General features: G+C 42.9%; 1 protein-coding gene across 6 annotated transcripts in view; it reads right to left on the bottom strand.

The window, feature by feature from the left end:
* Positions 1–10,896, bottom strand: part of SLC35F5 (solute carrier family 35 member F5) — a 31,389-nt gene extending 20,493 nt beyond the window's left edge. Inside the window, exons 1-7 of one of the 6 annotated variants that reach the window (XR_014522670.1) lie at positions 10,612–10,853; positions 7,398–7,467; positions 6,029–6,090; positions 5,357–5,427; positions 5,168–5,249; positions 3,860–4,001; positions 1,018–1,161 (exon numbers count right to left, since the gene is read on the bottom strand). Coding sequence is in view for 4 of the 6 variants with exons in the window: in XM_083490628.1 (XP_083346754.1) it covers positions 1,018–1,161; positions 3,860–3,994 (279 nt within the window). In the remaining 2 variants the exon portion in view is untranslated. Of the gene's footprint in view, positions 1–1,017; positions 1,162–3,859; positions 4,002–5,167; positions 5,250–5,356; positions 5,428–6,028; positions 6,091–6,647; positions 6,726–7,397; positions 7,468–10,611 lie in introns of those variants that run through there. The other 5 variants (XM_083490628.1, XR_014522671.1, XM_083490630.1 and 2 more) reach the window with 5 other exon arrangements.
* Between the last annotated feature and the right edge of the window lie 1,301 nt (positions 10,897–12,197).

The following is a 12,197-nucleotide window of genomic DNA, read 5'->3' as shown; positions in this document are numbered from 1 at the left end:
TTTTCCTGGGCTCCCAGCTTTCCTGTCCAATCCAAAATGTTAAAAACAGACTTGAGGAGGAAGGTGATTTCCCCATCTTCAAAACCTTTCCCATCTTCAAAAGCTTATGGTTAGCAGAGAGCTTAAGAATGAGTCCTGCTTTGGACAACATGCTATATCAAACCATTAGCTCAGAGTGGCAGTAAAAGAGAACAGGGAGGAGGGCATAATCTCTGCTCTGGAAGATGGCATGCTTGTGTGGTCATGACAAGCCATAGTTTGGGTTACTGTGTGTTGTGCCAACCCGGTCAATGTGTGGGATCTCAACTATTCCATCAGAGATCAGAGATCAAAGGATTTGCAGTGTTATTGCTATGGGTTTCCACATTCATGTGCTGTGTTGTTCTCTGTTCATCAAGAAAGCACTCTTCAGCCAAGGTAGAAATGCTTCCAGCTCACTAGTAGAGTCTAAGGGTGATGAATTGGCTATGTCTTGTTGAGAAACATGGATTAGCTAACCAATTCCCAGCTTCTTAAATACAATTTGGAAAGCATGAAAAATGGGTCTGATAAAGAATTCATTCACCACCACCACTGCCACTGTCTTTTATCAAAAGAGAAAACTCTGCTGAATCTTTGTAGACCAGTTCAAGAGACATAGATCTCAAAAAACCCCAAAAACATTTACTGACATCTTTTTAAATTGGTTAATAAAAACATTTCAAAACTGGCAGAACATAGCAAAAAATATAACCCACGTGTCCAAATACTGATTCTAGGCACATGTTAAATTTTATATCATTTATTCCATTTCAATTCCACTAAGAAGCATTACTGATGCAATTACTGCTTCTGTTTATGCAATGATTCACTTTGAAATGTTAGACTAATGAAAGCATTATTTTGCTCACTGAACATCTGGGGGTTTAGCTTATGCTAGTTTATGCAGGATTCCCTCTCCAACATAAGCTTTGATTTTGTGTAATTTACAGAAGCCAAAGTGATGGCAAAATTATTAAATGGAAAATAGGCACTTACAAAAGCCGCATGTTTGCCGCGAAGGCCACGTGTGCACTGCTGCCTCCAAGGTTTCCAAACAATAAATCCCAAGAGGTAAAGAACAAACATGGATGTTTTTGCAAATGTACTGAAGAACGGCTTATTGTACACAGTGAAAACATACTGCAAAGGGAAGGAAAAGAAAGATGGTTAAATGAAAGGCATGTCATATGTCCAGAATAGTCTTACTGATCAACTCTTTGATACTATTTCAAATTTCTTGACCGTCACAGACCATGGGAGGGCTACTGTATGGTCCTCTGGATGTTGCTGGACTAGTTCCCATCCACTATGAACATTAGCCATGCTGGCTGTGGATGATTGAAGTGGAGTCCGACAACATCTGGAGGTCCACCAGTTAGCCCCCTGCGGTGGACAGACATACGAAGAGCAGAGGTGTAGTTCAAGCAAGAAAAAGCTACATATCCTGGAAAAGGAAGAAAAGAGATGCAGTGTTCCTGGGTGTGTATCTCAGGATTACCCACTACACCACCAGCCAAGAGAGCCAACAACTGGGGGTGGGAAGCTGTTCTGGCACATGGCAGTATGGTGTTCTGGTATGAGGCTTCTGGCCCCCTGCAACTTTTACCTGCTGTGGGTTAGATTCAAGGACAGACCTGAGAAGATGGCATTCCAATGGCTACCTATGTTAGATAGAAAGCAGAAATAGTATAAAAAGCTGAGGTGGAATCTTCTGCAGGGCAGCTGATGTCAAGAGCATCAACTCCTGGGAAGGGAGGAAGTACAGAGGGACATAAGAGAAGTGGGTTGTCCTGCGCAGGAATGGCAGCTTGCAACCTACCTGACTGCATCAGAGGCTAAATGAGAGACAGACTTTGCAATACTATCCTGCTCCCAAAATCTGAAATACAGATTTATACAGAAAAGCTACAAAACATTTGTAGTTGTTCCCCTCACCTAGGGAGGGAAGACCACAGTCCTTTGAAAACAGGAGGAACTCACAAGCTGCTTGGAGGTCAACTACTCTGGCTAGAAATTTATTTAAAATATTTACAAACACACCCCATCACAGCTCGAAATGCTCCCAAATTAACTTAAGAAAATCAGCAGTAAAACATGCTCCTACCCTTAGGCTTACAATTTGAAAGTCAGGACACAAAGGGGATATGGGAGGCACCAAAATGAGGATGGAAACAGTTCAGGTAGCCTAATGAACAGCTAAGTAGGCTAAAAGGCAGCTATTTGCTCAGTAGGTGTGATGGAATCGCCTCTTTCCCTCCACTCTGCAGCTGATGAAGATAACAAATTTATACTGGTCTATTCAGAAGTAAACCTCACAGGATTGATGGGGTTTTAACTACATATGTAGGTTTCCTCCTATATACGTGGGAATTGAAAGTAAATCCTTTCCGACTCAGCACAACGCTACCAATGTGTTCTGCTGTCAGCGGCTGATGAAACTAAAATCAGTTTTCACCTACGGGCAGCCATTCCATCAGGCTGCAGAGAAAAGGGAGAGAAGCCTGGCGATGCGCTCTTCAAACCACACAATCAGGGAGGGAAGCAAAGCAAAGAAAACACACCAGTTTTATTTCATCAAATGATTAACATCCCTTCCAACTGTTCTGAAACTACATAGACACAGAGACCAACCATTTTTAAAAGCCAGTGAAAATAAGGATCCAACAAAGCATGAAGGAAGGAACTCGGAGGGAAAGAAAAATTGGCCTGTAGCGGGCTACACAAAATGAAGACAGGAAGCAAACATGGCCCCTGAGTCACAGGCTGCCCACCCTGGTTTTAGGGAATTGACTCTAACTTAGACAATTCTGGGCTTAAACTACTGGGCTTAAACTACCACACACAGCTCAGTGAGGGACCCTGAGCCTCTCACTTCTCTCTAAACTATATCGTAAGGTGGGTGTAAAGATAAAAATGAGACAATCTCATGTATGCTGCCCTAGCCTGCTAGAGGAGTATCGATTTTCACTTTATTGTAACGGATATAGACATCCTAAGGATGTCCCCATAAACTTTGCTAAGCCCACCTTCAGAGATTTAGCATATAGAGAGAACTGCTACCCTAAGGCAGCAATTTCTGTATGCAATCAAAAGGATCTATGAATGTCTTCATCTCTACACTGTCACCTATTCTAACATTTTCATTCAGCTCCATATTATTATAGGAATCCCTGAAAGCTAAAATTCTTCTCCCAGTTTAGGAATTCCTGCCCAAAAAATTGGGGCCCCAGCATATCTATGGAAGACTGTGTTTTGTGAAGAGTTTGCTGTTTAAAAGTCATACTTATAGGGGATTTGGAATTATGAAACAGAACTGGCAAGATTAATTGAAGTTAATTATAATTCGTGACAGCATAAATGCTGGGAAAGGCTTCAGGCAGGACCAGAAATGTAGCTAGTCAGGTATGAAAAGCTGCTCACCAAGAACCGGTCAACCTGCTTCTAGCAAGCAAGTACTAAGATCACTGTACAAAGTTAATGGAGTGAGTGTTAATTGCTCTCCCTTGAGCATGCTGTCCTACTACATTAAGGTGAATACACTCTGACATCACAAAGGGTTGGTCCACACTTATCTTTTGCCCCGCGCTTTCTAGCCACAAGCCTGCGCTTTCCCGGTTTGTGTTCGAAAGTTTTATCTTTTTGTCCTGCCACTTTCCCCAGGAATAGCAGATCTTTACCCCTGAATCGGAGCAAACAGCAATTTGAATTTTCCACAGATTGCTGTTTGCTCTGATTCAGCAATAAAGAGCAGGTTTTCTCAAGTAAAACATCCCGGAGCTGTGCCTAGAAATGCAGAGCAAAGGTAAAGAGGGGTGGATGAGCCCCAAGACACACTTACCGAAGTGAGTTCAGAAGAAGCAACCCATATCACATCAACAAGGAGAAGAATGACAATTCCAAGAGCCATGCGCCTACGCTGACTGGGAGAACTGCTCTGTGGGTTCATCCGGTTCATGATAAAAATCCACACCATTTGTAATCTATGGCAGCAATAAATAAATAAATAAATAAATACTTTTTAAAAACTATGTGGGCAACAGGCTTTGTGCTCCAGATCTGGATGGGACACAAACTCAAATAATAAGACACTGCTAAAATGTCAACTAATAACCAATCCACAGGAACGAAACAGGAAGCAGTTTATTACAACTGACCTATTACTCTTTCAGCTAATGTTTCTGTTAAAAACGTGGGTCAATCCATGGGAATGTTGTTTTGCCACTGGAGTTGGGCCCTGGTCCCAGAGTGTTTTTTAAAAAAAACCATAAAAAGGAAAGATTCAGGCACCGCTCCCTATCAGCTGATTTCAGTTTTCACTTTTGATGGTGTGGGGCACTTGGAAGAAAGACACAGGCAGGTAAGCATGGGAGCAGGTGTTTCTTTAGCAGAAAAAGAGAGGGCTACTTGTGCCCTTGTAAGTATACTAGGATTACAGCCAATAGCAAAACAATGGAATCACTGACGGAAGTGGGCTTTTGAAGTCACATTTATAAACTAAACTGTTACAATACACTGGGCTGGCTTTGTTCTTGGCTGCAGCTCCTGTTTAGCAAGGAAACAGCTTAACCACAATCACTGGTTTGGACATGCTAAGTCATACCTTGACCTAGCTCAGCACAATGAGAGAATAAAAAAGAGCAGGCAGGGACAAAATGACTACAAACCATAATCTGGCTTACTGTGTCATGTGAATGAGGTCACAAAGTGGGATTTGTCAACTAGCTGACAAAATAAGCATTTAAATAATAAATCTGCTAGTTGTAATTCCTAGCCCCTCCCCCAAAAAAACAACCACCATTGGAGCCAGCACCTATGTTTGTGTCACAACTATCTTGGGTTTTGTTTGACAGAAGAAATGGAATTAATCCGTGTTTGCTTTATTATACAGTCAAAGCTCATTCTGCGTCTGCCTCCACTTGCGTCTGCTTCAGTGAACTTCCGTGGCAAACCCAGAAGGAATGGGCTACTTCCGGGTTCGCCGCTTGCGCATGCGCAGATGCAGCACTTCGACGTGCGTCATTTTCAGCTTGCGGACGGGTCTCCGGAACGGATCTTGTCCGCAAAACGAGGTTTGACTGCATTGATAACAATGTGTTTGGATAAGGATGCTAAGTATCACCAGCTATACATGGGACAATTTCCATACCTGCTCAGTAACCTTTTAAAGTTAAAATAATAGCTGGACTCTGACAAGTTTCATGGCATCATGTTAAGGTGAAGGCTGCCTCCTGGAAAAAAAACAGAGAAATAAAGGGTATCAAGGGCTATAAAGAGACTACGCTTTCTTAACTTTGCCACCAGGCTTTATGTTTGCCATTTGAGCTAATGCACACACCTGTTCCACAATCAAAGTATTCCCCACATCCTTCACTTAAGAAAGTCAGCAGTGTGTGTAGAAGGCTGGCTCTGTGTAAAACAAGCATGAAAGTCAAAACAAAACAAAGCATACCCAACACAAATAACCTGTCATAATACAGCAGCCGCAGCTCAGTAAAGGGCAGCAGAAATGAAGCATAGATGGAGTGTAAATTCCTGGTTCAGGCAGAAATGGAGAGCAGAAGCTTTTTAACAACAATGACACCAGAGTGCAACATGTCAAGCCCACAAACCATGCTGGACAGAGACAGCAAGACAGAGCGCTATCAAAGTATTATATCTTTAATACTTTAAAATTTTTTACAGATGTTTGCCAAGACAGACACAGCTTTTTAAAAATAATAATCATGAGATAAGTATAACCACAACATAGGAGAACCTCAAAATAATTTTCCGATAATGAATAAAATATACCTTGTGTGAAACATAGCGTAGTGTAGTAATGTACCTATATAAAAACTGAATCAAAGGACTAAAGGAAACTATAAAACTGAGTTTCAGGTCTCATCATTTTAGAGGGGTGGGAGCCACAGGTTTTAATGCACGTTTTTCCTTTTTTTAATGTAGACAACTATTGCATGGTGAAAACACATTCTTAAAAACAGTCATGGCATGATAATATATTTCTCACCTCTTGAACTGACAGACATATCTCAAGGATCATATTTTTTTATCTATGGGTTTGTGATGTTTCTGGGGGAAAAAAAGAAAAACCAATCCTTAGCAACTGTGCTGCTTAGTAATGCTTTATAAGATGTTGACCTGTTAAGTATTTCACCCCCTTTCATTTCAGGATTAGATTATCCAGGATGTATTAATACACAGTATGTTCTGTATGGCAGAATACTGGACACACTTGAGCTTGCAAGTGTCTTTTGCTCACCGCTGAAATAAAAAATGACTTCAACCAGAGTCCTATGACATGCCACTTTATTTTCATATCCTTTTTTCCTTTTATTGCACTAGTAGATTCATTGCGTTATAATAAAACCCTGTTCAAAGAAATGCATATTTACCATTTATAAAGTAAAATAATAAAACACAGCAAATTAGTAACTATTTGTTATGAATCATGCCAATTTTTGTAAATCAACACTCATAAAAACATTCTGGTAACATGTCCGAGCACATCTAATTGCATAGGTTTTAACTCCATTCTGTACGTTCACTTTCAACAAATTTGAATCCATATCTTAACATCTATTCTTAATTTAATGAAACATGAAATATTGATAAAGTTGGTCAACAACCTTGAAAAGCTGACTCATTTTTGGCAGTAATCCTTGTTCATAATGCCTTGGTGACCTCACAGAGGGATAATGTACACAATCACGGCACCACCATAGCAACTGGTTGAACAATTCTGCAGCCTTCTATACTTGCAAGACTTAAAGAAACCTTTGCTACTGAAAAATGACGAGGTAGTTAACTACATATTGGTCCATAAGGATTTATTTGTTCCACCTATAGTCCACTGAAAGTTCAACAATAAAGAAGGCACTATTTTGTCTTTTAAGGACCAAGGTAAATAAATTCATTCTGTGCAAAGATATGAATTTGAAATATCTTTCAAATATTTCATATTATATGAACCTAACAGCATAATTCTATACATGTCTACTCGGAACTGAGTTCAGTGGTGCTTACTACCAGGTAAGCAAGTAGAGGATTGCAGTCTAAGTGTTCAGCCAGTAGGGATATTTTTCATCACCAGTTCTGAGTGTCTGACTTGTAAACTGGCAGTGTAAACTGCATCTATAACTGACTATCTTTCTAATTAAGAGAGATACAGATGGAGGGTTTCATAGCAGCAACATCGGAATGTTATTATAACGATTTAAAAGGAATTGTTCTCTTTCCCAAAGCCTCAAGCTTCAGTGCTAAAACCATGCTATATCTGCCCAAATTACATTAAAGAAAGTGTTGTGTTGAATATTAAAAATGTAACATGCTCAGACAATATGAACTGATTTTGTAAATCTCTATTGTTTCATTCTTACCTGGATATGTTACTGTCGTGGCATCAAAGTGTTCTCTGTAACACTACTGGTATAACTAGTTGTCAAATGTCTAAATAAGTAAGAAGACTTGGCATTAGTTCTGAAGTTCTTAGCATTCAAATTAACGTCAATCACATTTTAGTCTCTCTTTTTTAACCATTACACAACCATGCTTTTACAATTATGATACTTACTTTGTGGTTAAATAAAATCCATTCTTTATGGATCTTAATAATAATAATAATAAAATTATTTATACCCCACCCTCCCCAGCCAAGACCGGGCTCAGGGCGGCTAACAACCAATAATAAAAACAAGTTGATTAAAATACAACTTAAAAAACAAGATTAAAATACAACATTAAAACATTAAGATGCAGCACCACACATTTGCATACACACATGATCATGAATCACTGCTATGAAAAAGGCATGCCAAGTTTGACCTGCAAAGAGAGAGTTCTTGCCAATCTCACTGCCCACCTTCCAATCTAGCATTCAAGCCAATGCTTCAGGTGGCACAATGCCCATCTACCTGTTTCTTCAAATCAAATATAACCCCCAAACCCCAAGTAGAAGGAAAGGAACCTCTGTCAAACCAGAAAGTTCACTTTTCTTCCTCATCAACTTGGCACTTGGGTATTGCTTTTATTGCTTTGCTTGTTTATTAAGTGAAGGAGCTAAGAAACCCATTGCTCTCATCTCTTGCAACCCTGCATCTACTTTTAGAAGGTTAAAGATGTTCAAGATCCCAGTAGTGTCGCTAATGGCAGTGACTGAGATACTAAGTGTGAGCAAGTTCTGCAACTACCATCATACTGTTCTACTGCAACACCATATTTTTCCCACAGCTATGACAGAGCATAACAAAAAGGAAAACAAACAATTGGCTACCATTGTGGTGGGGACTAAACTTGTTTTGCTCTTCTGGACACTCTAGCCAGTAAGGAATCAAGCCTCCTATATCTGCATAGCCCCATATTCAGCTCTGGATACTGAGTATGGCAGCATGTTAGGAAATGGCTCATCCATAAATAAACATCCAGTTTTCTTTGAATGGGAAATAATACCATATACACTTTGAACTAGAGAGGAATTCTAAATTTTGTTTAATTCAGTATCAAAATTACTAGAGTTTGATGCTATTTTTTTCAGATTGGAAATGTTTACTAACTAGGACACTGCCACTAAGAGCCACTTCCAAATGCTGTACTGAAACAAACTTTGCCCCTGTGTTTGCCTAAATCACATGTACTTCAGATCCATCAATAACAAATAAAACGTGTTACTCCAATAAAGAAAAGCTGATGCCTGCCAAGGAAACAGACAGCTGCAAGTCAATGTTGATATTCAACAACTGTTTATACTTTTAAGATACAAAGCACCTATATGCATAAAAATATTAGTTTGCATTCAGTGATGAATGCTGAAATTATACAAAAACCACCTCCTGAAGCCATACACCTGATTCAGCACACAGGATAATGTGCAGCTTCTTTCCAACATGGAGTCATGTACATCCCATATTCCATTATAGCCCTATTTACACATTCACAAGAAAGTAAGTGAGCTTAAATTAGGAGAGGGACAGAGGCATACATATTAAGATTCACCCTCAACATCTGCTTGCACCAGAGCCATTTCAGACCTTCACACATGAAGGAGGAAAGGCTATAAGCCCAATTGTGGTCCATTCTACTATAAGATAGTTGCTTACGTTCATATATTCCATTTGGGTGTCTATATATTGGCATACATAACATATTCTGTGCAAGTTAAGCCAGGTTCTTCTTATTGCTGACACAGCACTGTCAGGTTATATGATGATATATGCATTTACTGAGTAACAAATATAGCCATGCTGGCCCATAAGAAAAACAACTGCAGAATCCAAAGTTGGGCAATACTTTTACTAGGATCAAGCAAATTGTCACAAAACAATGATCATAATTTTGGGGCATTTTGGTACTGTGCCACTGTAGGTTTTGCAGTAGATTTACTGAGGTACAGAGGCATTAAAAAAAACCAGACCCCTGCCTCTAAATAACTTTGGAAGTTGTCTCACACCTGAAAGTGGTTCTACAGAATTTCAGAGGGGGGGGGGGTCTTTCCCAGCCCTACCTGGAACTGGGGGAGAATGAACCTACAAAGCAGATGTTTTACCACATGCGCTACATACAACTCTTCCCCAAACAAGAATTAGGGGGGAAACAGCACAACACAAGAACAGCCCTGCTGGTTCAGCCTGAAGGCCAGACTAGCTCAGCACCCTGTTCCTGCGCACCAGCCAACCTTTGGGAAAAGCTGACAAACAAGTCAGGAAGGCAATACTTTGGTGGTGGTGCTTCCCAGGTGCTGTGTCATTCAGAAGCATATTATCTCTGAACTTGGGAATGTGTCCAAGTAGAAGCCATAAAGACCAACAGTCCTTAGCCGACCTGTGTAACCCCATTTTCAAACCACCTAGAACTAGAGGCAGTCCAGTGGCAGGGAATTCCACAGATTTCACTACAGGGAAGGAGAGGAAAGAGCTGGGGGTGGGGTGGGGGATCCTACCTCTTCCTTTACTGTATGAAAAGAGAGAGAAAGTGGGACAGGGGAAGGCAGGATTTTTCACTTCAGAGAAAGGAGAGGGCATTTAACCCACCGACCGAGAGGAGAGGAGGGTGGTGGTCGGGAAGCTGAGCCGGGGGAGAAATAGCGTCGCTCCTCCCGCCCACGCAGGCTCCGCGGCCAAGAAGGAAGTACAGCAGGAAGATTTTTAAACACACACACACACACACACACACACACACACACACACACACACAGACGCCAACCCCGGTTGCTCCCTGACCCCCTGGAAGTGAGTGGGTGCGGCGGGACAGCAGCAGATTGTCCTCGCCCCCGACCACACACGCAGCGGACTGGGTGTGCGTGTGCAGCCCCTTTTGCAACGCTGCTTAAAGGGAGAAATAAAAGTGCACTTGGGCACCGCTAAGGACAGGTCTGCTTCCCTTCTGCCCGCCGGGGAGCCGCCGCACCGAAAAGGGAGAGACGGGGTCCTCGCTGGCTGGTGGGGCGCTTTGACAGGGAGCTGCTGGGAGAGGCGCCAGCGTCCCCGTTTAAGCCGTTCCCACCCGCCTCTTCGGGGCTCCCCTCCCGCGCTCCTGCCATGCCCAGCCCGGAGAAGCCCGAGTTTTGCGGAAAGAGGGAGAGAAGGAAGGAGGGAGTACCTGTGTGCCGGACACTCGCGCGACCGCAGCCCCTCTCCGCCAAAGATGGTGGCAAGCGCCGCCCGCTCCGCTCCCACAGCTGACTCGGCTCAAGAGCCCGCTCGCCTGGGCCGGAGTGAGTCGACCGCCGAAAGGAGACACCCCTTCATCGATGCGCTCGGGGTTCCGCTCGCCGGCCTAAACCCTCTGCTGCCGCCTCTCTCTCTTTCTCTCTATCTCGCGCTCGCTCGCTCGCTCGCTTCCTCCCTCCTCTCCCCCGACCCATCTGCATCACGCCCGCGGAGAGTAATAATAGGACAGAAGTATTAAGAGAGCTTGAGGAAGGCGGGTGGGAAATGGGAGAGGGCTGTAGTAAGAAGAAAAGGGGGAGGGGGGGGAAGTAGCAAAGGAAATGTGGTTTCTGCCTTTGGAGCAAATTCTAAACTTAGCTGCAGGGGTTAGGCTTGACTTTGATGGGAGGTGGGGTGAGTTTAAGGCTGCAGCTTTAAGGAGGCAGATCTCCCTAAATTTAGTAAATGGCGCTATGATATAGCTAATATTTGTATGGGGTGTTAGGGGAGGGTGGTACCTCTGGTGGGGCACTCGTCCTGCTCCTTCTGGGGTAGTTTGCCCATCTTTGGTTCCCACCCTGCACTCAGCTCTCACCCTCGGCTCCCAGTTACAGGTAGGAAGCCGTGTTGGTCTGCTGTAGTCGAAACAAAATAATATAAATAAAAAAGTGTGCATGCACACAAAAGCTCATACCAATAACTAACTTAGTTGGTCTCTAAGGTGCTACTGGAAGGAATTGTTTTGTTTTGTTTTGTTTCGACTTCGGCTCCCAGAAGTTGTCAGCATGTGAGAGTGGCCACATCCCATGAACAGCTTTGCCTGGCCTTCTGACCCAGGTGAGGGTAGCTGAGGGGTTTCAAACCCTCTGTGAGTTGGAGACTTTCCCTGCATGTAAAGACAGGCTCTGGCAGATTGAGCGGATGAGATCAATAGTGGGTCCAAAGGTCAAGAAAGTGGTTTCTGCATGTGTTGTAGAGGGAAGTGAGGGGCAGATGGGAGCCCCATGTCAGAGAATGGAAACTCTTATCCTAAACCTCTGCTGCCTTGCGGCTGTACTCATTAATGAGAAAGGCTTTGGGAGTAACCCCAGGGAAAAATCCGTACCCGCTGCCTTGTGGGACATCTTTGGGAGAAGAAAAGGCTAAGGAGTAAACCCGACAGAAATCCAGAGTGGAGTCCCTAAGATGGTTGGATGGTGCCTTGTATGCCTCCTTCCGGCAACTCCTGCAGCCCAGCTGATGCCAAATGTATTGCTGCTTTGGACTACATCAGCAAGGCCGAGAGTGGGGTCGTCATCTGGGCAGCCCAGGATATCCATAGCACCACTGCTTAAGCTTGTGCCCTGAGGAGGTAACCTCCATGCTGCTAACACAGCGGTTTGACTTCACCCCAGGAGGAGCACTCCACTGTCTCTTGAAACAGCCAGATGCCAACAACAACATTTTGCTTAATAAGGAAGATGTGACATAGTGTAAAATGACAAGTTATACTGGTTTTCCTGTTTGGGAGATCAGCTGATAGAGGTGTCATTAAGA

Source organism: Podarcis liolepis (assembly GCF_965112155.1).
Source record: "Podarcis liolepis genome assembly, chromosome: 1".
NCBI lineage: Eukaryota > Metazoa > Chordata > Lepidosauria > Squamata > Lacertidae > Podarcis > Podarcis liolepis.
The sequence above is the reverse complement of the archived record's forward strand: the minus strand, read 5'-3'. Positions and strand labels throughout refer to the sequence as shown.